This window comes from Lampris incognitus, chromosome 2, assembly GCF_029633865.1.
Source record: "Lampris incognitus isolate fLamInc1 chromosome 2, fLamInc1.hap2, whole genome shotgun sequence".
Taxonomy (NCBI): Eukaryota; Metazoa; Chordata; class Actinopteri; order Lampriformes; family Lampridae; genus Lampris; species Lampris incognitus.
The window spans coordinates 151,812,326-151,839,317 of record NC_079212.1 but is presented as its reverse complement, the minus strand read 5'-3'; the positions used below and the strand labels follow the sequence as shown (position 1 = coordinate 151,839,317).

Below are 26,992 nucleotides of genomic sequence, written 5' to 3'. Positions count from 1 at the left end.
GGCATCAGGTGTGCTCCTACGACCTCCATAGGTTACGGAACTGATGATGATGATGATGATGATGAGTTGCTACAGTTCTGCACATCGCCCTTATTCTTGAAAATCGGTACCAGTATGCTTCTTCTCCACTCCTCAGGCATCCTCTCCCTTTCCAAGATTGTGTTAAACAGTCTAGTTAAAAACTTCACTGCCATCTCTCCTAAACATCTCCATGCCTCCACAGGTATGTCATCAGGACCAACTGCCTTTCCACTCTTCATCCTCTTCATAGCTGCCCTCACTTCCTTGCTAATCCACCGCACTTCCTGATTCACTATCCCCACATCATCCAACCTTCTCTCTCATTTTCTTCATTCATCAGCCCCTCGAAACACTCTTTCCACCTTCTCAGCACACTCCTCACTTGTCAGCACATTTCCATCTCTACCCTTGATCACCCTAACCTGCTGCACATCCTTCCCAGCTTGATCCCTCTGTCTAGCCAAGCGGTACAAGTTCTTTTGTCCTTCCTTAGTGTTTGAAAAAACATTATTGTTTATTGCTGAAAAGCTCACTGAGGCAAATTTGTGATAATGGGCTATACAAATAAAACTGACTTGACTTGTTCTTTTGGGCTCACTGGCATTTGTTCAGTTCCCTCGTGTCACTGATGACCACCACTTTAGCCTGTTCTGGTGTTCCGTTCAATTTTATGAAGATTTTGCAGTTTGCTGAAAATGAAAATAAAACCAAAAGACATGAGCACAAAGGAGGTAAAAACAATAAACGAATAAGACCAATTAATAGGAATAAAAATAAAAAACAGTATAAATAAATAAAAACAAATCAAACATTTCCAAACGCTTTCACATGGAGAAACATTTTAAGAAGATATTTAAAAGAAGTGAGAGACTTGGTGTGGGTGGCACGGTGGCGCAGTGGTTAGCGCGGTTGCCTCACAGCAAGAAGGTCCTGGGTTCGAGCCCCGGGGTAGTCCAACCCTGGGGGTCGTCCCGGGTCGTCCTCTGTATGGAGTTTGCATGTTCTCCCAGTGTCTGCGTGGGTTTCCTCCGGGTGATCCAGTTTCCTCCCACAGTCCAAAGACATGTAGGTCAGGTGAATCGGCCGTACTAAATTGTCCCTAGGTATGAATGTTTGTGTGTGTGTGTGTGTGTGTATGTATATATATATATATATATATATATATATATATATACGTCGGTCCTGTGATGGCCTGGCGGTCTGTCCAGGGTGTCCCCCTACCTGCCGCCTAATGACTGTTGGAATAGGCTCCAGCATCCCCGCGACCCTGGGATAAGAGATTCAGATAACGGATGGATGGATTGATGGATGGATAGAGACTTGGTGTTTCTGAGTTCAGTAGGAAGAGTTCCATAATGTGGGGGCTCTAAAAACAAAAGCCCAATCAGCATTTGTGGCAAACCGTGACCTGGGAATAACAAGCAGGGCTCCAGCTGTGGGTCTTGATGACCGAGAGAGCACATCCATAGTCAATAAATATTTAGGACCAAGACTGCTTAAAGCCTTAAAAGTAAGCAACAACATTTTAACATCAATTCGAAATCTAACAGGGAGCCAGCATAAGGAGGCAAGCACAGGGGTTATGTGTTCATGCTTCTTTGTCCTGGTGATGAGTCGAGCAGCAGTGTTTTGTACCAACTGGAGACAGTGGTAGGAGACCTTGCTGATACCCTAGTAAAGTGCATCGCAACAGTCATGCCGAGAATAGATAAAAGCATGTAAAACTTTTTATAGACCATCAATTGATAAAAAATACCTAATTTGGAGATAATCTTGAGTTGGAAGAAACATGACTGAACAACATTTTTCAATTGATTATCAAAACCGAGGTTAGCATTGACTATTACCCCTAGATTTGTAGCAGTCTGCTTAATACTATTTGACAGACCACCAAGATTAGCAACAAAAAGACTGATGGAATTCGGGGGACCGAACGGAATGACCACAGACTTATCATTGAATTTAGGAGAATTTTGGGACATCCAGTATTTAATAGCAGAGAGGCAAGTTGTGAGATTTGCTAGACTGCTAGGATCTGTGGGTTTTAGTGGCATGTATAACTGAGTGTTATCAGCATCAAAATGTTAAAACACATCATGATTTTGAACAACCTGGCCAAGAGGAAGTATGTATATAGAAACCGAAGGGGCCAAGAACTGAACCTTGAGGGACACCACAACTCAACTGCGCCATTGAGAAGTCGGCTTACCCAGAACAACAGAAAAAGTTATGTTGGAGAGGTAAGAGCATAATAAGCAAAGAGCCGAGCCCTTGATGCCTACCCAAGTCTCCAAGGGATGAAAGAGGATATTGTCATCAACTGTGTCAAAGGCAACACTTAAGTCTTAAACTACTAAAATTGAGCAGTCGCCTCTGTCTGCAGTCAGCAGTAGGTCATTAGTAACCTTAGCTAGGGCTGTCTCGGTACTCTGAAGTGCTCTAAAACCTGACTGGAAACTGTTAAAAACACCATTAGTATTTATAAAAGGTATCAGTTGAGATGAAATTACTTGCTCCAGAACCTTAGAAAATATATGTATATATATTACAATTTGGAGGTTAGTCTGTAGTTACCCAAGGACAGTGGATCTAAATTCGTTTTTTTTCTTCCTGTGAACAATGGGTGAACAATAACATGCTTAAAACTGTCTGGAAAAGTACCAGAGGCCAGGGAAATTATTAAGAATTTGCAGCATTATGGGGATAACAATGGAAAATACCCCTTTGAGCATCTTAGTAGGGATGATGTCTAAGATGCAGGAGGAGAGGTTCATATTGGAGACTGTCCTCTCTAACACTGAAACTGTAATTGGTTGAAACCGAGTATAAGAGGGGGTGTCACGTTCCTCGGTCTGGAGAGGGTGCAACAATTATTGTACTGGGTAACAGTGAGGTGAGGGTGCAACACAGTGAGACATAAACATTTAAATATAATAAAATATAAATATTTATTAACACCATGACAGGACAAGGGAACCGAACGGTTGCCAAAACAACAAACTACTAAAAGTACCCCCCCCCATTGACAATGCTCAAAAGTACCAAGCGTAAAGACAGAGTGACAACCACGCCTAACCTAGTGTGTCTAACAGAGGTAAGCTACGTGATGGGGTGTTTGCCCATGGGCATCTTACCTTGATCCCCTTGTCCAAAAGAACTAAACAAATTAAAGGCTAAACAGAACTCAAAATAGTCAAAATGCAAACTTAACCGAAAAAGGGCCAGACATTCCAAACACAAAGTAGCTACAGAGACAAAAGACATCAACACAAAGTAGCTACATCACACAAATTAAAATCACATAAACTAACTAGCTGGCCCCCCTGGGAACTGAAGACATGTGGGGGTGTAAATGGGAGACTGCACAGCTGATGGGAATTGGACGATTTGTTGACCGGTTGATTAGGTGATGAGGAGCACCTGGCGGATACCTGAATGTAGAGTCAGAGTGAGGGTTAGATACAAAAAGGCAACACAAAACAACTACACGGACACGGACACACCCGTGGCCGTAACGGGGGAATATAACAAATGCAAGAGCCTGGCTGGATTTAGGACCTGATATTCTCCACCCTATTTACAAATTGAGCGAGAAATTTTTCAGACAGCTCAACATCATATTCAGAAAAAGGAGTGGAGGGACCATTAATAACAGAATCAATTAGCCTAAAGAGAACTTTAGGATTGTGGTAATTTCTAAATATCAATTCAGAGAAGTAAGTCGGTCTTGGATCCTTAACTGCTTTCTCGTAAATTAACATTTGGTTTTAAAGGGTGTTATGTATTATTTACTAGAGGAGTACTATACTGACACTACAGGACTACTATTACTAGAGGAGCCCTGATACTACATGAGTACTATTACTACAGAGGTAATATTACTACAGGAGAATTGACACTACAATAAAAATGCTTCCACAATAGCACTACTAGAGTAGTACTTAGTTCCAGTAGTACTATTATTGTGGTTTTACTATGACAGTATTTTTGCTATTAGCATAGTACTTCTTTTATTGTAGTAATAGTACGACTACAATAATGCATGTATTGTAGAAGTACTGTCGTAGTAGTTGCAGTACTCTACTATTGCTGTCTGTTGAGTCTACATGTTATTAATAATAATGATAATAATACATTTTATTTGTAAATGCACTTTACATTTCATAGAAACCTCAAAGTGCTATAAAACAATGGATAAAATACATCTACAATAATCAGTACACAGTGCTAGTGAAACAGCAATCACAGGGGCGGCAAAAGTACAGTCATCCACAATCCGTAACCATAGTCCGTGAAACAGAGTCCATGGTCAAAACCATTTAAAAAAGGCATGGGAAAAGAGGTGGCCTGGCTAGGAAAAAACTTTGGTGAACAGATGGGTTTTGAGGTGTTGTTTGAAAGTTTCTACAAACTGGACTAGATTTCATTGTTTAACATTGGACATTTTCTCCTCTCCCTCTCTTTCTTTCTGTCTTTCTGTCTGTCTGTCTGTCTGTCTGTCTCTCTCTTAGGGCATTCTTGGGTCAGGATTTGCATTGAAGGTTCAGGAACAGCACAGACAGAAACACTTTGAGAAGAGACGTAATCCTGCAGCAGGACTCATCCAGGTTTAATACATCTATTATTATTAAAAAAAATTTACATCTTTATCATATAACTACAGCCCATGCAACCTGCATGTACCAATATAAATCCATGCCTATCTACGCCAGGTCTACACTATCCTGCTAACACTATGCTATTCTATACTTGTCTGATAACAGCCTGTTAGTGTGTAACAGCAGTCATTTAGCCTGGGATAGAGTAGTACCACAAGATCCTGATTTTCACCATTTGAGGCGCTCTGAGGGGGACACACCAATACACAAATGTGATTGTTAGACTGGTCACTGCATACCTAGCAAACACTGGGTACGAGTGAACAGTGCGTAAGATGGCAGACTACAGGAAACACCCGAGATTCAGCCTCAGGTGTAGACAAAGCGGAGCTGTTACACCCAAGAGCCTGCAAATGAAATCTTCTGTTAAGGGCCACCGAGATAGCAAGAACCTCCAGAAGGCACAGAGCCAACTGTTGAATGTACGAGTGACACAAACTTATTCTACCATCGACTCTTTGTAAGTCAAAGAGGAGCAGATCCAACAGAGACTTGGGTCATGTCTAGATGAGACCTCTTTCCAAAATGTGACTGAGTTCATGAAGGCTCATCTAGCACATCATGGGCGGTGGTTAAAAGGGAAAGGTGATAATTTGACTGAAGCTGTTAGAACAGAACAATGCTATTGACAGAATTTTGTACCCTAGTTTATACCCAGGGGAAGATACACCTAGTCTGTATGGTTTGCCTACACAGTAAAATCCTGGGTGTTAATTTAACTTCCTGAGTGTTAATTTAACTCTGAGAGTGTAAAAGTGGACCCAAAAGGATCCATTTGTACACTCTCAGAGTTAAATTAATACTCAGGTTTTTACTGTGTACGATACATAAACAGGATGTGCCATTACAGCCTATTGTTAGTTTGATTAACTCAGTGACCTATAACATCTCTAAGTTTCTGGCATCTGTTCTTAAGCCGTTGGTAGGCAGTAAGGAGCATCACATTCAGAACACTATGGATGTTGTGGACAAGGTGAGGGACATCATTATGGAGAGGATGAAACAATGGTCTCTTATGATGTTAAGTCTGTCTTCACGTGTGTTCCTGTTGATGAAGCAGTGGAGGTAGTCCGTATGAAATTACAAAATGACCCCACCCTTAGCAATAGGGCCACCCTTAACACTGACCAAGTGTGTCTGCTCCTGAAGCTGTGTCTTCAATCCACATACTTCACATACAGGGGGCAGTACTATAGGCAGAGGCGTGGGTGTGCTATGAGTTCCCCAGTCTCACCTGTAGTGGACAACTTGCATATGGAGGAAGTGGAAAAGAGGCTCTGATGTCCTATCCAGGGACACCACCTAGCCATTGGTTCAAATTTGTGGAAGACACCTGGGTTAAAATTGAATCTCAGGATGTAGCACATTTCACCGACGACATTAAGTCTGTGGACACCACATCAAGTTCACCAGGAGGATGTGGAACATGACAGGTTAGTCTTCTTACACTGTGAAATTGCAATTGGTGATGGGGGACATTTGATTGTTGATGTTTACCATAAACCAGCACATACTGATCAGTACTGAAGGTTTGACTCTCATCGTCCACTGCAGCACAAACTAGGAGTCATCAGGACGCTGGACCACCGAGCTGACAACGTCCCCAACTGAAGTCAATTTTATTTGTATAGCCCATTATCACAAATTACAAATGTGCCTCAGGGGGCTTTACAGCAACACAATAGCCGGACCTTAGTCCTTAGACCCTCATATCTGATCAAGAACAACTCACTTATAAAAAAAAAAGACCTTCAGCAGGGAGAAAAAATAGGAAGAAACCTCAGGGAGAGCAACAGAGGGATCTCCCAAGATGCACAGACGTGCAATGGAGGTTGTGTTTACACAATTTACAGAACACAGCATTGAAAGAGGATAGCAGAATTATAATGGAATTATAAACTATATGAAGAATGTGATGAGGAGGATGCCAAGCAGTGTCCAGATGCCACCGGAAAAGCCCAGGACCTGAGCCACGCGACCACCATCACCATGTAGACCTGACAGGTGGACAGACTACACATGCACACAGGAGAGACTCGCATCACACCATTCACACAAACAGAAGAAGAAGAGAAAGGAGAAGATGTCATTCAGAAAGAGATAAAAGACATGTGAGAAAAGAGAACAGTTTGCAATAGTCAATAATTTATACTCTATAATCCCGTCGGCAGAACAGTGCTTGGTAAATTCATTGAGACAGAAACTGACCGGTCCCTTACGCCAGCCCAGCTCTCCAACGAGGTCTTGGCTTCCTCATAATGCCCCCTCATAATGAATTATCATCACTCCCTGTCAACGAGACTACAGGCATACTCTGTTCCCACTAGCCTCCTCTCTTAAGAATCTCTGCCTGTTAGCATCCAAACCTGCTTGTAATCCCCCCCCCCCCCAAGTCCATGGCTCACTGAGGTCATCAGAGAGCAAAGGGCAGGGCTGAGAGCGGCAGAGAGAAAATGGCATAAAACCAGAGTCCACTGACCTCAGTGACTATCAGTGTCATCTAGCATCATTCTCCTCCATCTTAAAAACAGACCTCTTACTATCAAAACAAGATCCATGGCACCACTGATGCTTGAAATTTGTTTTTTGTTCTTCTTTTAACTCACTCCTCAATCCACCTCCCCCTCCGACGTCCACTCTGCTCACTCCTGACATGTTCACCTCGTATATGAAGTGAACATGTCAGGAGTGACCAGAGTTCTACCAAGATTCTCCAATCAGTTCTCCCATCAGTAACCACTTCTCTGAGCCTGAACAACTCTGTCTGCCGCTTCCAGCTAACAGTGCCTCACTCACCTCATTCTCCCCCCTGACTGAGGAGGAAGTCTCCAAGCTTCTGTTGGACTCTCATCCCTCTACCTGTCCGCTGGACCTGATACCATCCAACCTAAGTCACTAGCCAGACTCCTCTCTTCTGTAGTTCCCTGGTGGTGGAACGAGTTACCAAACTCCATTCAATCCGCTGAGTCCCTCTCCATCTTTAAGAAGAATCTAAAGACCCAGCTCTTTCACGAATACCTCCACAGCTGATGGTATTAATAAAAATAAAAAAAACAAAAACAAAAAACACAACAACTCCCCCCCCCCAAAAAAAAGAACCCCCCAAAAATGCTTCTATGGACCCTATGCATTGCCTTTGTGCGCTGCCTGTTGATACCTACACTCACTGGCCACTTTATTAGGTACACCTTGCTATTACCGGGTTGGACCCCCTTTTGCTTTCAGAACTGCCTTAATCCTTCGTGGCATAGATTCAACAAGGTACTGGAAACATTCCTCAGAGAGTTTGCTCCATATTGACATGATAGCATCACGCAGTTGCTGCAGATTTGAGGGCTGCACATCTATGATACGAATCTCCCAGTCCACCACATCCCAAAGGTGCTCTATTGGATTGAGATCTGGTAACTGTGGAGGCCATTTGAGTACAGTGAACTCATTGTCATGTTCAAGAAACCAGTCTGAGATGATTAGAGCTTTATGACATGGCACGTTATCCTGCTGGAAGTAGCCATCAGAAGATGGGAACACTGTGGTCATAAAGGGATGGACATGGTCAGCAACAATACTCAGGTAGGCTGTGGCATTGACACAATGCTCAATTGGTACTAAGTGGCCCAAAGTGCCAAGAAAATATGCCCCACACCATTACACCACCACCACCAGCCTGAACCGTTGATACAAGGCAGGATGGATCCATGCTTTCATGTTGTTGACGCCAAATTCTGACCCTACCATCCGAATGTTGCAGCAGAAATCGAGACTCATCAGACCAGGCAACGTTTTTCCAATCTTCTATTGTCCAATTTTGGTGAGCCTGTGCGAACTGTAGCCTCAGTTTCCTGTTCTTAGCTGACAGGAGTGGCACCCGGTGTGGTCTTCTGCTGCTGTAGCCCATCTGCCTCAAGGTTCGACGTGTTGTGCGTTCAGAGATGCTCTTCTGCATACCTCGGTTGTAATGAGTGGTTATTTGAGTTACTGTTGCCTTTCTATCAGCTCGAACCAGTCTGGCCATTCTCCTCTGACCTCTGGCATCAACAAGGCATTTTCGCCCACAGAACTGCCGCTCACTGGATATTTTCTCTTTTTCGGGCCATTCTCTGTAAACCCTAGAGATGGTTGTGCGTGAAAATCCCAGTAGATCAGCAGTTTCTGAAATACTCAGACCAGCCCGTCTGGCACCAACAACCATGCCACGTTCAAAGTCACTTAAATCACCTTTCTTCCCCATTCTGATGCTCGGTTTGAACTGCAGCAGATCGTCTTGACCATGTCTACATGCCTAAATGCATTGAGTTGCTGCCATGTGATTGGCTGATTAGAAATTTGCGTTAACAAGCAGTTGGACAGGTGTGCCTAATAAAGTGGCCGGTGAGTGTATATGTCCTGTCGGACTTGAACCTAGTTTTTTCGCACGTACTTGCATTGTTGTCTCCTGACTAGATCCTTGCTTGTGTTGTAGTAGTTATCAGGTGCATGTCGCTTTGGATAAAAATCATCTGCTAAATGACATTGTAACATTGTAACATGTGGTATGTGCTTTAACCATTTAGCTACAGAGGCACTCCATCGTTTTTAAAGCTTTGAGTATTTCCAAGAGCACAGTGGCATCAATAATTGTGAAATGGAAGAAGTTGGAACCACCAGGACTCTTCTAGAGTTGGCTGTCCATTCAAACTGAAGTAACTGGGCAAGAAGAGCCTTGGTCATGGTGGTGACTAAGAGCACAGTGGCATCAAGAAACTAACGGTCACCCTTACAGAGCTATGGAAGTTTTCTGCAGAGATGGGAGAACCTGCCAGAAGGACAACCATCTCAGCAGCACTCCATCAATTAGGTCTTTATGGTAGAGTGGCTAGACGGAAGCCGCTCTTGAGTGAGAGGCATATGACAGCCTGCTTGGAGTTTGCCAAACAGCATTTAAAGGACTGAGAGCATGAAAAAAAATCCCTCGGGGATGAATAGAGTATTCTGATTCTGATTCTGAAGATGGCAGTTCAAATGTGTTCCATCCAATCTGATGGATCTTGACCTCTCGAGCTCGGTCAAATTGGATCTGCCAGGAAGAATGAGATAAACTGTGCAAATCTGGGTGTGTAAAGCTTGTAGAGACTTACTCAAGAAGACTCGAAGATGTAATTGCTGCCAAAGGGGCTTCTACAAAATACAGAATTACGGGCCTGAATACTAATATCAATGAGATTTCAACTTTTGATTTTTAATAAATTCGCAAAAATAATCTAAAACCATCTTCACTTCATCATTATGGATTACTGTGTTTAGATTGATGGCAAAAATAGCAATTTTATCCATTTAAAATTAAATCTCCAGCACAAAGTGTGCAAAAAGTGAAGGGGTCTCAATACCTTCTGAAGCCACTGTATATGTGCTTGCAAATATAGTTATAATTATCTAATTTCATCTCATCTCATCATCTGCCACTTCTCCGTGGTCGGGTCGTGGTGGCAGCAAGCTAAGAGACTCTGACAGAGATCTGTTAGAGGTGAACTGTAGGTGTACTGTCCAAGAGAGTCCCCTCTGATTCTACCATTAATGATGTACACACCCAGACTCTGACAGAGATCTATTAGAGGTGACCTGTAGGTATACTGTCCAAAAGGGTCCCCTCTCATTCTACCATAAACAATGTACAGACCCAGACTCTGACAGAGATCTATTAGAGGTGACCTGTAGGTGTACTGTCCAAGAGAGTCCCCTCTCATTCTACCATTAACAATGTACAGACCCAGACTCTGACAGAGATTTATTAGAGGTGACCTGTAGGTGTGCTGTCCAAGAGGGTCCCCTCTCATTCTACCATTAACAATGTACACACCTATACTCTGACAGAGATCTATTAGAGGTGACCTGTAGGTGTACTGTCCAAGAGAGTCCCCTCTCATTCTACCATTAACAATGTACACACCCAGGCTCTGACAGAGGTCTATTAGAGGTGACCTGTAGGTGTACTGTCCGACAGAGCCCCCTCTCATTCTACCATTAACAATTTACACACCCAGACTCTGACAGAGGTCTATTTTGAGTTTTGATTTCAGCATTCCACAGTTTCAAATAATTGTTCTTGCTTTGTTTTATTGCTGATTTATCCTCATGTTGGTTTGCTTTATAGTCTGATTTATCCTCATGTTGGTTTGTTTTATAGCTGATTTATCCTCATGTTGGTTTGTTTTATAGCTGATTTATCCTCATGTTTGTTTGTTTTATAGCTGATTTATCCTCAAGTTTGTTTGTTTTATAGTCTGATTTATCCTCATGTTTGTTTGTTTTATAATCTGATTTATCCTCATGTTGGTTTGTTTTATAGTCAGATTTATCCTCATGTTGGTTTGTTTCATAGCAGATTTATCCTCATGTTTGTTTGTTTTATAGTCTGATTTATCCTCATGTTAGTTTGTTTTATAGCTGATTTATCCTCATGTCTGTTTGTTTTATAGTCTGATTTATCCTCATGTTGGTTTGTTTTGTAGTCTGATTTATCCTCATGTTGGTTTGTTTTATAATCTGATTTATCCTCATGTTGGTTTGTTTTACAGTCTGATTTATCCTCATGTTGGTTTGTTTTATAGCTGATTTATCCTCATGTTGGTTTGTTTCATAGCAGATTTATCCTCATGTTTGTTTGTTTTATAGTCTGATTTATCCTCATGTTAGTTTGTTTTATAGCTGATTTATCCTCAAGTTTGTTTGTTTTATAGCCGATTTATCCTCATGTTTGTTTGTTCTATAGTCTGATTCATCCTCATGTTTGTTTGTTTCATAGCTGATTTATCCTCATGTTGGTTTGTTTTATTGTCTGATTTATCCTCATGTTGGTTTTTTTTATAGCTGATTTATCCTCATGTTGGTTTGTTTTATAGCTTATTTATCCTCATGTTGGTTTGTTTTATAGTCTGATTTATCCTCATGTTTGTTTGTTTTATTGTCTGATTTATCCTCATGTTGGTTTGTTTTATAGCTGATTTATCCTCACGTTTGTTTGTTTTATAGTCTGATTTATCATCATGTTTTGTTTGTTTTATAGCTGATTTATCCTGATGTTGGCTTGTTTTATAGTCTGATTTATCCTCATGTTGGTTTGTTTTAAAGTCTGATTTATCCTCATGTTTGTTTGTTTCATAGTCTGATTTATCCTCATGTTGGTTTATTTTATAGTCTGATTTATCCTCATGTTGGTTTGTTTTATAGTCTGATTTATCCTCTTCTTTGCTTGTTTTATAGTCTGATTTATCCTCATGTTTGTTTGTTTTATAGCTGATTTATCCTCATGTTTGTTTGTTTTATAGTCTGATTTATCCTCATGTTGGTTTGTTTTATAGTCTGATTTATCCTCATGTATGTTTGTTTTATAGTCTGATTTATCCTCATCTTTGCTTGTTTTATAGTCTGATTTATCCTCATGTTGGTTTGTTTCATAGCTGATTTATCCTCATGTTTGTTTGTTTCATAGCAGATTTATCCTCATATTTGTTTGTTTTATAGCTGATTTATCCTCATGTTGGTTTGTTTTATAGTCTGATTTATCCTCATGTTGGTTTGTTTTATAGCTGATTTATCCTCATGTTGGTTTGTTTGTTTTATAGCTGATTTATCCTCATGTTGGTTTATTTTATAGTCTGATTTATCCTCATGTTTGTTTGTTTTATAGCTGATTTGTCTTCATGTTTGTTTGTTTTATAGTCTGATTTATCCTCAAGTTTGTTTGTTTTATAGTCTGATTTATCCTCATGTTGGTTTGTTTTATAGCTGATTTATCATCATGTTTGTTTGTTTCATAGCTGATTTATCCTCATGTTTGTTTGTTTTATAGTCTGATTTATACTCATGGTTTGTTTTATAGCTGATTTATCCTCATGTTGGTTTGTTTTATAGCTGATTTATCCTCATGTTGGTTTGTTTTATAGTCTGATTTATCCTCATGTTAGTTTGTTTTATAGCTGATTTATCCTCATGTCTGTTTGTTTTATAGTCTGATTTATCCTCATGTTGGTTTGTTTTGTAGTCTGATTTATCCTCATGTTGGTTTGTTTTATAATCTGATTTATCCTCATTTTGGTTTGTTTTACAGTCTGATTTATCCTCATGTTTGTTTGTTTTATAGCTGATTTATCCTCATGTTGGTTTGTTTCATAGCAGATTTATCCTCATGTTTGTTTGTTTTATAGTCTGATTTATCCTCATGTTAGTTTGTTTTATAGCTGATTTATCCTCAAGTTTGTTTGTTTTATAGCCGATTTATCCTCATGTTTGTTTGTTCTATAGTCTGATTCATCCTCATGTTTGTTTGTTTCATAGCTGATTTATCCTCATGTTGGTTTGTTTTATTGTCTGATTTATCCTCATGTTGGTTTTTTTTTATAGCTGATTTATCCTCATGTTGGTTTGTTTTATAGCTTATTTATCCTCATGTTGGTTTGTTTTATAGTCTGATTTATCCTCATGTTTGTTTGTTTTATTGTCTGATTTATCCTCATGTTGGTTTGTTTTATAGCTGATTTATCCTCACGTTTGTTTGTTTTATAGTCTGATTTATCATCATGTTTTGTTTGTTTTATAGCTGATTTATCCTGATGTTGGCTTGTTTTATAGCTGATTTATCCTCATGTTGGTTTGTTTTAAAGTCTGATTTATCCTCATGTTTGTTTGTTTCATAGTCTGATTTATCCTCATGTTGGTTTATTTTATAGTCTGATTTATCCTCATGTTGGTTTGTTTTATAGTCTGATTTATCCTCTTCTTTGCTTGTTTTATAGTCTGATTTATCCTCATGTTTGTTTGTTTTATAGCTGATTTATCCTCATGTTTGTTTGTTTTATACTCTGATTTATCCTCATGTTGGTTTGTTTTATAGTCTGATTTATCCTCATGTATGTTTGTTTTATAGTCTGATTTATCCTCATCTTTGCTTGTTTTATAGTCTGATTTATCCTCATGTTGGTTTGTTTCATAGCTGATTTATCCTCATGTTTGTTTGTTTCATAGCAGATTTATCCTCATATTTGTTTGTTTTATAGCTGATTTATCCTCATGTTGGTTTGTTTTATAGTCTGATTTATCCTCATGTTGGTTTGTTTTATAGCTGATTTATCCTCATGTTGGTTTGTTTGTTTTATAGCTGATTTATCCTCATGTTGGTTTATTTTATAGTCTGATTTATCCTCATGTTTGTTTGTTTTATAGCTGATTTGTCTTCATGTTTGTTTGTTTTATAGTCTGATTTATCCTCAAGTTTGTTTGTTTTATAGTCTGATTTATCCTCATGTTGGTTTGTTTTATAGCTGATTTATCATCATGTTTGTTTGTTTCATAGCTGATTTATCCTCATGTTTGTTTGTTTTATAGTCTGATTTATACTCATGGTTTGTTTTATAGCTGATTTATCCTCATGTTGGTTTGTTTTATAGCTGATTTATCCTCATGTTGGTTTGTTTTATAGTCTGATTTATCCTCATGTTAGTTTGTTTTATAGCTGATTTATCCTCAAGTTTGTTTGTTTTATAGCCGATTTATCCTCATGTTTGTTTGTTCTATAGTCTGATTTATCCTCATGTTTGTTTGTTTTAAAGTCTGATTCATCCTCATGTTTGTTTGTTTCATAGCTGATTTATCCTCATGTTTGTTTGATTTATAGTCTGATTTATCCTCATGTTTGTGTGTTTTATAGTCAGATTTATCCTCATGTTGGTTTGTTTCATAGCAGATTTATCCTCATGTTTGTTTGTTTTATAGTCTGATTTATCCTCATGTTAGTTTGTTTTATAGCTGATTTATCCTCATGTCTGTTTGTTTTATAGTCTGATTTATCCTCATGTTGGTTTGTTTTGTAGTCTGATTTATCCTCATGTTGGTTTGTTTTATAATCTGATTTATCCTCATGTTGGTTTGTTTTACAGTCTGATTTATCCTCATGTTTGTTTGTTTTATAGCTGATTTATCCTCATGTTGGTTTGTTTCATAGCAGATTTATCCTCATGTTTGTTTGTTTTATAGTCTGATTTATCCTCATGTTAGTTTGTTTTATAGCTGATTTATCCTCAATTTTGAATGTTTTATAGCCGATTTATCCTCATGTTTGTTTGTTCTATAGTCTGATTCATCCTCATGTTTGTTTGTTTCATAGCTGATTTATCCTCATGTTGGTTTGTTTTATTGTCTGATTTATCCTCATGTTGGTTTTTTTTTATAGCTGATTTATCCTCATGTTGGTTTGTTTTATAGCTTATTTATCCTCATGTTGGTTTGTTTTATAGTCTGATTTATCCTCATGTTTGTTTGTTTTATTGTCTGATTTATCCTCATGTTGGTTTGTTTTATAGCTGATTTATCCTCACGTTTGTTTGTTTTATAGTCTGATTTATCATCATGTTTTGTTTGTTTTATAGCTGATTTATCCTGATGTTGGCTTGTTTTATAGTCTGATTTATCCTCATGTTGGTTTGTTTTAAAGTCTGATTTATCCTCATGTTTGTTTGTTTCATAGTCTGATTTATCCTCATGTTGGTTTATTTTATAGTCTGATTTATCCTCATGTTGGTTTGTTTTATAGTCTGATTTATCCTCTTCTTTGCTTGTTTTATAGTCTGATTTATCCTCATGTTTGTTTGTTTTATAGCTGATTTATCCTCATGTTTGTTTGTTTTATAGTCTGATTTATCCTCATGTTGGTTTGTTTTATAGTCTGATTTATCCTCATGTATGTTTGTTTTATAGTCTGATTTATCCTCATCTTTGCTTGTTTTATAGTCTGATTTATCCTCATGTTGGTTTGTTTCATAGCTGATTTATCCTCATGTTTGTTTGTTTCATAGCAGATTTATCCTCATATTTGTTTGTTTTATAGCTGATTTATCCTCATGTTGGTTTGTTTGTTTTATAGCTGATTTATCCTCATGTTGGTTTATTTTATAGTCTGATTTATCCTCATGTTTGTTTGTTTTATAGCTGATTTGTCTTCATGTTTGTTTGTTTTATAGTCTGATTTATCCTCAAGTTTGTTTGTTTTATAGTCTGATTTATCCTCATGTTGGTTTGTTTTATAGCTGATTTATCATCATGTTTGTTTGTTTCATAGCTGATTTATCCTCATGTTTGTTTGTTTTATAGTCTGATTTATACTCATGGTTTGTTTTATAGCTGATTTATCCTCATGTTGGTTTGTTTTATAGCTGATTTATCCTCATGTTGGTTTGTTTTATAGTCTGATTTATCCTCATGTTAGTTTGTTTTATAGCTGATTTATCCTCAAGTTTGTTTGTTTTATAGCCGATTTATCCTCATGTTTGTTTGTTCTATAGTCTGATTTATCCTCATGTTTGTTTGTTTTAAAGTCTGATTCATCCTCATGTGTGTTTGTTTCATAGCTGATTTATCCTCATGTTTGTTTGATTTATAGTCTGATTTATCCTCATGTTTGTGTGTTTTATAGTCTGATTTATCCTCTTGTTTGTTTGTTTCATAGCTGATCTATCCTCATGTTGGTTTTTTTTATAGTCTGATTTATCCTCATGTTGGTTTGTTTTAAAGTCTGATTTATCCTCATGTTGGTTTGTTTTATAGCTGATTTATCATCATATTTGTTTGTTTTGTAGTCTGATTTATCCTCATGTTGGTTTGTTTCATAGCTGATTTATCCTCATGTTGGTTTGTTTTATTGTCAGATTTATCCTCATTTTTGTTTGTTTTATAGTCTGATTTATCCTCATGTTGGTTTGTTTTATAGTGTGATTTATCCTCATGTTGGTTTGTTTTATAGTGTGATTTATCCTCATGTTGGTTTGTTTTATAGTGTGATTTATCCTCATGTTTGTTTTATAGTCTGATTTATCCTCATGTTTGTTTGTTTTATAGCTGATTAATCGTAATGTTTGTTTGTTTTATCGTCTGATTTATCCTCGTGTTTGTTTTTTATAGCTGATTTATCCTCATGTTTGTTTGTTTTATAATCTGTTTTATCCTCATGTTTGTTTGTTTTATAGTCTGATTTATCCTCATGTTTGTTTGTTTTACAGCTGATTAATCGTAATGTTTGTTTGTTTTACAGCTGATTAATCGTAATGTTTGTTTGGAATGCAGTGCTGGCCTTAGGTAGGTTGGTCTTAGTGTTTATTAAAGTATTAGTGAGTCTCAGAACCGGCTGCTTCGAGGGACTCTTTTCGGGGTTCAGTTCTTGGGTTTTCAAAGCTTTAAAGTGCAATGCACTTGTTGGGCTTGTATTTAAGTCTCTCTTTGTCTCTCTCTCTGTTGACACAGTGTGGAGACAAGAACTAGATGCAGGCAGTTGGGTGAAACCAGGATGGAGGGTTTTATATAAACCACCTCTAAAGAAAAGGACTGATGATTTACAATAGAGGATTCTCCATGGTGCCATTGCAGTGAATAGTTTTATCTCTGTGATCACGTGAATGTCCTTTTTGCACTGAAGAATGTTTTAGATGGTTTGGTGAGAGGTGGTCTAAGACTGTCTTCATTCTGGGAGTTGGCTACAAAAAAATGTGACGTCTCCAAGTGGCAACTACTTAAGTGGAGAACAGGACAGGGCAGGAAATACTTCCTGTTTTCATCTATAGTAGCAGAAAGAACAGAGTGGAGGACAGGACAGGACAGGAAGTACCTCCTGTTTTCATCTACAGTAACAGGAAGAACAGAGTGGAGAACAGGACAGGGCAGGAAGTACTTCCTGTTTTCATCTACAGTAGCGGGAAGAACAGAGTGGAGAACAAGACAGGGCAGGAAATACTTCCTGTTTTCATCTACAGTAGCAGGAGGAACAGAGTGGAGAACCGAACAGGGCAGTAAGTACTTCCTGTTTTCATCTACAGTAGTAAGAAGAACAGAGTGGAGAACAGGACAGGGCAGGAAGTACTTCCTGTTTTCATCTACAGTAGTAGGAAGAACAGAGTGGAGAACAGGACAGGACAGGAAGTACCTCCTGTTTTCATCTACAGTAACAGGAAGAACAGAGTGGCGAACAGGACAGGGCAGGAAGTACTTCATTTTTTCATCGACAGTAGTAGGAAGAACAGAGTGGACAACAGGACAGGGCAGGAAGTACTTCATTTTTTCATTTGCAGTAGTAGGAAGAACAAAGTGGAGGACAGGGCAGGATGTACTTCATTTTTTCATCGACAGTAGTAGGAAGAACAGAGTGGAGAACAGGACAGGGCAGGAAGTACTTCATTTTTTCATCGACAGTCGTAGGAAGAGCAGTGTGGAGAACAGGACAGGGCAGGAACTACTCAATTTTTTCATCAACAGTAGTAGGAAGAAGAGAGTGGAGAACAGGACAGGGCAGGAAGTACTTCATTTTTTCATCTACAGTAGTAGGAAGAAGAGAGTGGAGAACAGGACAGGGCAGGAACTACTTAATTTTTTTATCAACAGTAGTAGGAAGAACAGAGTGGAGAACAGGACAGGGCAGGCAGTACTTCATTTTTTCATCTACAGTAGTAGGAAGAAGAGAGTGGAGAACAGGACAGGACAGGAAGTACTTCATTTTTTCATCTACAGTAGTAGGAAGAAGAGAGTGGAGAACAGGACAGGGCAGGAAGTACTTCAATTTTTTCATCAACAGTAGTAGGAAGAACAGAGTGGAGAACAGGACAGGGCAGGAAGTACTTCATTTTTTCATCTGCAGTAGTAGGAAGAACAGAGTGGAGGACAGGGCAGGAAGTACTTCATTTTTTCATCGACAGTAGTAGGAAGAACAGAGTGGAGAACAGGAGAGGGCAGGAAGTACTTCATTTTTTCATTTACAGTAGTAGGAAGAAGAGAGTGGAGAACAGGACAGGACAGGAAGTACTTCATTTTTTCATCTACAGTAGTAGGAAGAAGAGAGTGGAGAACAGGACAGGGCAGGAAGTACTTCAATTTTTTCATCAACAGTAGTAGGAAGAACAGAGTGGAGAACAGGACAGGGCAGGAAGTACTTCATTTTTTCATCTGCAGTAGTAGGAAGAACAGAGTGGAGGACAGGGCAGGAAGTACTTCATTTTTTCATCGACAGTAGTAGGAAGAACAGAGTGGAGAACAGGAGAGGGCAGGAAGTACTTCATTTTTTCATCTACAGTAGTAGGAAGAACAGAGTGGAGAACAGGACAGGGCAGGAAGTACTTCATTTTTTCATCTCATACTTCATCTCGGCTCATACTTAACATTACTTCCTGGTCTCGTCTCGCGAGAGCCCCCCATCAAAGACTAACCAGAGAGCATGCGCATTAACATAAGTCCCAATACATTACACCCCTTTCCCCCAGTCAACAAAATCCGCCAAGTGGCGTGGAGGGTGCCGGTCTCTTGCCGGACGCTGTAGAGGGGTAGTGGGCACAGGAATGGACACAGGACCAGAGGGATCTTCAACAGACCCGCTGGTCTCTGGTCGTGGCGTTTCCAACGAGGTAGACTCAAGCGGCCCATCTTCAGGTGACTGCTCACCAGGAACAATGGATTCTCCAGCGACCACATCCGTGCATGTAGTCGCTCTACCATGCATCTGATCCACGTGGCGTCGATGCATTTGCCCATCAGGAGTCTGCACTCTATATGAAACTGGGCCAGTAGGATCGGCTATCACAACAGGGACCCATTTGGGTCCCCCAGTGTAGCTCCTCATGTACACAGTGTCCTGTGGCCTAAAACATCTGTTTGGGCCTTGCAGCTTTTCTGCACTCACTTCCTGCTTGAGGTGCATCTCATTTTCATAGTCAGGATGAAGGCGATCAAAGGCCATGGAAAGACGCCGGTTCATGAGAAGCTCGGCAGGGCTCTTTCCTGTTGCTGAATTGGGAGTCACATGCTGTGACAGAAGAAACCTAGCCAGGCGTGTCTGCCAGTCACTGATAGTGATCCTAGATAGGGCCTGCTTGGTTGTCTGGACCATACGTTCTGCTTGGCCATTTGAACGAGGATGGTAAGGGGCCGTAGTCACTGCTCTGATGCCATTCCGTGTGGCAAACTCTTTGAATTCTTCCGATGTGAAGGCTGCACCGTTGTCAGAAACAATGACATCTGGTAACCCGTGAGTTGCAAAGAGGAGCCTCATTGTGCTGATCGCTGCAGAGGAGGACATTGAACTCACCATGGCAACCTCTAACCACTTAGAGTGTGAGTCCACAATTATGAGAAATGTCTTCCCCTGGAATGGACCAGCAAAGTCAATGTGTAGCCGGGACCATTTCTTAGTTGTCCACTCCCAAGGGTGCAGCTGTGCTGTTGGTGGTGCATGACGAGTTCTCTGACAGGTTTCACAGGATTTTACTGTCTGTTCTATTGCTAAATCCATACCTGGCCACCAGGCATAACTCCTTCCCAGGCCCTTCATATGCACAATGCCTGGGTGTGCATCATGCAGCATGGCTAGTACCTCCTCCCTCGCCAGGTTAGGAATAACTACACGACTCCCCCATAATAGGCAGTCCTTGTGTGCGGACAGTTCATGGCGCCGGGTGAAAAACGGCTTGAAATGGTTGTCGGGTGTATCCACTGGCCAGCCATGCAGGACCCAGCGCAGCACCCGAGACAGAACTGGATCCTTCCGAGTAAGGGCGGCAATGTGTTTTGCATTCAGTGGGGCTTCAGGCGCCATTTCCAGTAAGAGCACCTCCATGGGTGGAGGGGTCTCACGCATACCAGCGGGCAGTGGTAAGCGACTGAGGGCATCAGCATTTGCTAGCTGTTTGCCAGGGCGGTAGCACAATTCGTAATCGTAGGCCCCAAGAAGAACACTCCAGCATGTGTGGGGACAGGACAGGTGGCATGAGCTTTGAGTGGTGTAGCAGGCCCAAAAGAGGTTTGTGGTCAGTAAAAACCACAAAGTGGTGACCAGCAAGGTACTGTGGAATTTTTTAACTGCAAAATTGACCGCCAAGGCCTCCTTATCTATTTGAGCATAATTTCTTTCAGTGGAGGATAGTGTCCTCGAGGCAAAGACGATGGGAGCCTCCCGGCCATCAGACTCCATATGGAAGAGCAGCGCCCCCAAGCCATAAGGCGAAGCGTCACAAACAACGGCTAATGGCTTTGTTTCGTCATAGTGCGTGAGCACGCCATCAGCCTGAAGCAGTTGTTTTGCAGCAGTGTAAGCTTTTTTATGTGTGTCAGTCCACTGCCAGGGTGCAGACTGATCCAGGAGGCGGTACAGCGGTTCTAAGATGGTAGCCTTGTTTGGCAAAAAACAGCTGTAAAAATTGAGTAGGCCTAGGAATGACTGAAGCTCCGTTTTGTTCCGGGGTGAAGGCGCCTTCTGAATAGCCTCAACTTTCTCCATAGTCGGCCGCACGCCATCCTTGTCCACACGAAAACCTAAAAATTCAACTTGGTCAGCAGCAAACACACTCTTCTCCTTCTGTAGCCGCAATCCTGCTTCTGCGAATCGTTCCAGCACTGCACGAAGACGGTGATTGTGCTGGTCAACAGTCTTTCCCGCTATTAAGACATCATCCAGGTACGGTTGCACGCCTGGTATACCGGCGAGGAGTGTATCCATGAAACGCTGAAATATGGACACAGCTGTCGATACTCCAAACTGCAGGCGGCGGGCCCGAAACAGCCCGCGATGGGTGTTTATAGTGAGAAGCTCTGCAGCCTCGTCGTCCAGCACCAGCTGCTGGTAAGCTTGTTTGAGGTCCAGTTTACTGAAAAGCACCCCCCCTGCCAGTCTGGAAAACAGTTCAGCCACCATAGGAATGGGGTATACATCAGGTTTCACAACTGTATTCACAGTGCAGCAATAGTCACCGCAAATTCTTAAGATGCCATCCTTCTTAACTACTGGTACGATGGGTGTGGCCCACCTTGAGTGTCTCACGGGTTCAAAAATACCCTGAGCTACTAGCTTGTCAAGCTCCTCGTCTAGCTTTGGTCGAAGGGCAAAGGGCACCGAACGTGCTTTAAAAAACTTGGGTGACGCTGTCGTATTAATATCAATAGCAATTGAAGGGGTTCGTGAAGCCCCGAGGTCCTGGAAGACTTCTGCATATTCCATTAAGATAGACTCCACAGATTGTAAGCATACTCGGCGCACCCCCATTACAGAAATGCCCAGTGCCTCAAACCAGACCCTGCCCAGTAGACTTGCCCCCTGACCTCGAACAATAATCAGTGGCAAGGTCTTGTGATTGCCTTGATACTGCACATCCACAAAAATCTTCCTATTAACTTGTAGTTCTACTTGTGACCATTGTCTAAGCACACTACTGTCCTTGCGCAGTAAAGGTGGCTGGTCAGGCCACAAGGTGTTGTAACTGCCCTCACTGATCAAGGAGCATGCGGTTCCAGAGTCCACCTCCATTACATGTGTTTTGTTATTCAGGATCACAGTGGCTTGATATGGCTTTTTTACGTGAGCATACAGCTGCCTGCCCATGGTGTAAATGTCATATTCCTCTTCTTGTTGCCTAACAGTGTGTGTGTGTTGTTCGGCTTGAGGAACTGTGTCAGAAGAATCCGCTGATGCAACATCCCTGCTCTTTTTAAAACAAACACGAGAAATGTGCCCCCTTTTTTTGCAATAGTGGCATACAGCAGAGGTAAATTTGCAATGTTATTGGTTGTGTGTGCCTCCACAACGAAAACATGGCTTTGCACCACCTTCTGCTACTGTTTGTTTCACTTTCAAAACGGTTTGACTTTGTGCAGTCTGATGAACTTCTGCTGGCTGTGGTGGTCCCAGCTGGTTTGGTTGTAGTATTTGCACATTTAACGTGGCTGTTTCCGCTGCAAGGGCTTTCTCCTCTGCTGCTTTGAATGCGAGTTCCTTTTCAGCCAGCAGGTGGCGCTGCAGCGCTTCATCTAGCACCCCACAGACAATTCTGTCACGCAGCATGGCTTCCAGTTGGTCACCAAAAGCGCAATGCACTGAGAGTTTACGGAGTTCAGCAATGTAGCTGGAGATTCCTTGGCCTTGCTTTTGTTTGCAATTGTGAAACTGAAAACGCTGAACAATTTGTGATGGAGAATGACTGTAGTGGCGCTTCAAGGCCGATACTAAGTTTTCATAGGTGACGGCCAGAGGAAGGACGGGAGCGACCACCGAACGTAGTGTAGAATATGTTGCAGCCCCACAGACACTAAGCAAAATAGCGCGTTTCTTCTCCTCCCCATCTACTTCATTTGCCAGGAAAAAACATTCCAGTCTCTCAATATACTCCTCAATGGCAGTGCCGGAGCCTTCATCAAACTCTTCTGTGCGACCCAGCGTGGTCATGGTGATGTCGTTAGGCTACTCACAGATTCCTCGAAACTGTAGTAGAATATCGGAGGTTGCTGATTTCCATCAATCAACTGTTCAGAACTGTTGGAGTTCGGATCCGCTTCGTCGCCAGTGTAAGATTCGACTTAGAGACGAGAGAGACATTGGTTGTAATGAACTCTTTACTTAGAACTTAGCAAATTTAGGATACTCAGCCATCAGGATACATCTGCGTTTCTTCCAGTTCGGCTCATACTTAACTTTACTTCCTGGTCTCGTCTCGCGAGAGCCCCCCATCAAAGACTAACCAGAGAGCATGCACATTAACATAAGTCCCAATACATTACACAGGGTTTCTGTTGTATGTTTGCCCCATCTAGTGTAATCTTGCTGACTGAGTGGACCCCATATTTCACTTCCATGTACTGCAATGGGCAGGAGGACACTGTCAAAGATTTTGGACCAGATTTTAATTGGGATGTCTGTTATATAGATCCATCCATCCATTATCTTAACCGCTTATCCTGCTCTCAAGGTCGCGGGGATGCAGGAGCCTATTCCAGCAGTCATTGGGGGGCAGGTGGGGAGAAACCCTGGACAGGCCAACACAGGGCCCCGCCAGGCCATCACAGGGCTGTTATATAGAATTTTCTTTTTATTGCATAGAAAGCTCTTCGGGCTTTCTCTTTAAGTGCATTCACTGCCAGACCAAAGCTTCCCGAGGCACTGACCCTCAGTCCCAGGTCATCATAGTTTAACGTGTGCTCTAGGGCGGTGTTACCTAGAGTAAATAGGTGTCTACTTTCCTGACACCTGGGCTTCTTCTGGAAGATCATAATTTTTGTCTTTTTTAAGTTTACTGTCAGGGCCCAGTTCTGACAGTATTTCTCTAGCAGATCCAGATGCTGCTGTAGACCCTGTTCTGTGGGTGAGAGCAGCATCTGCATAGAGCAAGAATTTAACTTCTGTGTTGTTTAGGGTGAGGCCAGGAGCTGCAGATTGTTCCAGCAACACTGCTAACTCACTAATGTCGATATAGCTCTGTCTCTGTCCTGGTCTCTCTCGCTCTCCTGGTCTCTCTCTCTCTCCCTCCCTCCCTCTCTCTCGCTCTCTGTCTCTCTCTCAATTCAATTCAATCCAATTCAAATGTGCTTTATTGGCACGACAACATTCTCATATTGCCAAAGCATTAATAACGTGTGTGGGTCTGTCTCCATGGCCAGGCTGTGCTCACTGAGTGTGTACATTGTCAAGGTTTTTCTCAGTGTGTTATCAGTCAGGTGGTCACATGTTCTGCCATGGTGTATTGTCTATTTAGAGCCACACACACAGCCCTGGAGTTTACTTTGGGGTTTTGTTGTTCCAGTCCTTCATACATGCAAGATCAGCAACAAAGCCTTTGTGTACAAGCTGATTATGAAGGCCACTGAACTGCCACCCCCCGGCATCCTCACTAGCTTCCCTCAGCTGTTTCGCCAGAGCAGGAAAGTCTTGCCACACAGCCGTGACAGTTTTCAAGCTACTGGCAACCCAGCGTATCGTGAAGATGTTGCCTATCTGTGAGTCTCGTTTCCAGCGCCAGCGCAGCTTCTTTCGGGGGTCTGGTATTTTGGGGGGCTTGATGGTAGATGGCATATAACTTGGAAATAAAAATGTCAGAATAGTTGGTTCCCATAACTTCTTTAAGTGAATCGTGGACGGCTGGTTCGAGCCGGTGTGCCAAACAATGCACTGCCTGAACATTGGGAAATCGGTTTTAAGTTGGGCAATAAGTCCAGACACGTTTCCGGTTAGAACGGAAGCCCCATCTGTTGTGATACTAATTAAATGCTTTGCAACCACTCATCGTCCAACCCAGCATCACGTAGACTGTGATGCAGCACCCGTGCCCTGTTTTAGCTCAACCAAGTCCAAGAAGATATTTTCTGAATCACCGTTGCCACTGATGTCAGACCTAAGGAAGATGATGAGGTCAGGGATCCCATGCACGGAGCTTTCATCTACTGAGATGCTAGTCGGCGAGTTTGCGTTTTCCAGATTGGATATTATTATGCGTTTCATTTCGCTGGCTAAGTGGGTTGTAATCTCGGCACACGAGTCGTCTGATCTATGTACGTCTCCCATTTCAGAGCTGTTTTGTTCTTGCAGTTCTATTAAGTGGCCCATCTTCGTGAATGACAGTCGTTCTTTTGTAATACAGTAAGCGGTTCTGAATGCTGCTTCTGTCTCATCAAAGTGGTGTGCACTAGCCTCAACAATAATGTTCGGCACCACGTCCCTTTTTCTCTGTTTGGCCATTTCTTCGGCTTGTTTGTACGAGACACTGTCCTTGTGTTCATACATTATGTTGCGCATTACTTTTGCACTGTCACTATGCACACTTCCTTTCCCCCACTCGCTGTATAAGTGAACCCCTCTCTCTGGTCCAAGTAGTATTTTTGCATCTTTACATGTTAAACATCCGATGCAACCCTCGTTGAAAAAAATCCATGGTTACCTCTCCTGCCACTCCTTCCTTTGGCTTGCACGCCACACTTTTGGAAAGTCTGAGGTAACGTTAGATGGCACAGTCTCAGGTGGGCCAGATGCTGCTGCTGGTGGGACAGATGTTGCTTGTGTTGGGCCAGATGTCGCTGGTGTTGGGCCAGATGTGGCTGGTGTTGGGTCAGATGTTGCTGGTGTTGGGCCAGATGTGGCTGGTGGTGGGCCAGATGTGGCTGGTGTTGGGTCAGATGTTGCTGGTGTTGGGTCAGATGTTGCTGGTGGTGGGCCAGATGTCGCTGGTGTTGGGCCAGATGTGGCTGGTGTTGGGCCAGATGTGGCTGGTGTTGGGTCAGATGTGGCTGGTGTTGGGTCAGATATCGCTGGTGTTGGGTTAGATGTTGCTGGTGTTGGGTCAGATGTTGCTGGTGTTGTTGCTGGTGTTGGGCCAGATGTGGCTGGTGGTGGGACAGATGTTGCTGGTGTTGGGACAGATGTTGCTGGTGTTGGGCCAGATGTCGCTGGTGTTGGGTCAGATGTTGCTGGTGTTGGGCCAGATGTGGCTGGTGGTGGGACAGATGCTGCTGGCTGTGGGCTGGATGTTGCTGTAGATGTACTGTCCAAGAGAGTCCCCTCTCATTCTGCCATTAACAATGTACACACCCAGACTCTGAGAGAGATCTATTAGAGGTGACCTGTAGGTGTACTGTCCAAGACAGTCCCCTCTCATTCTGCCATTAACAATGTACACACCCAGACTCTGACAGAGATCTATTAGAGGTGACCTGTAGGTGTACTGTCCAAGAGAGTCCTCTCTCATTCTACCATTAACAATGTACAGACCCAGACTCTGACAGAGATCTATTAGAGGTGACCTGTAGGTGTACTGTCCAAGAGAGTCCCCTCTCATTCTACCATTAACAATGTACACACCCAGACTCTGACAGAGATAAGGCATTTATTAGGCATTTCCCCTTTCTGTTGACCTGCGTGTCAAAGCATTTTCTTGGGTAGTGAACTATATTTGTGAGATAATTGTGACCAAATATGTGACTGTTACCCTTGTCTGTAGTAGAGTCAGGCATATGGCCTGTTCTTGCATTTAGGTCTCCACACATCAACACCTTCCCCTGGGCCTGGAAGTGGTTGATTTCATTGTGGAGACAGGGAAAGATCTCCTCATTGAAGTAGGGAGTCTCAGAGGGGGGGATGTGTAGGGCACATAGATAGGTATCTTGGCTGGAGTCAATTATGTCCTTCTTAATTCTAAGCCAGACATGGGTAGTTTCTTTTTTTTACTGGTAAGATGTATTTTTCCATATCAGATTTATATCAAATCGTGATACCCCCTGAGTCTCTTCCCTTGTTATTTGTGGGATTTTTTACAGAAGAAATTATAATTTCGCGGTACCCTGAGGGGCGACGGGTAACTGCATCTGATCTACACCAGGTTTCTTCAAGAATAATTATGTCTATATTTTTAATGTTTTGTTGGCTTTCCAGGGTTTTACTTTTTAAACCAAACAAAGATGAACTTGGGCCCTGGATATTCCACATTGAGACTGTTAGTGACGTTATCTATAAGAATTTCAACTAATGCAACTGAATTAACAGCACAGATCTTTTCTGT

General features: G+C 41.7%; 1 protein-coding gene across 1 annotated transcript in view; it reads left to right on the top strand.

The window, feature by feature from the left end:
* The window catches only part of LOC130134278 (potassium voltage-gated channel subfamily KQT member 2-like), a 267,264-nt gene that overhangs the window by 133,601 nt on the left and 106,671 nt on the right, over positions 1-26,992 (top strand). Inside the window, exon 8 of the mRNA XM_056302181.1 lies at positions 4,533-4,628. Coding sequence (XP_056158156.1) covers positions 4,533-4,628 — 96 coding nt within the window. The remainder of the gene's footprint in view (positions 1-4,532; positions 4,629-26,992) is intronic.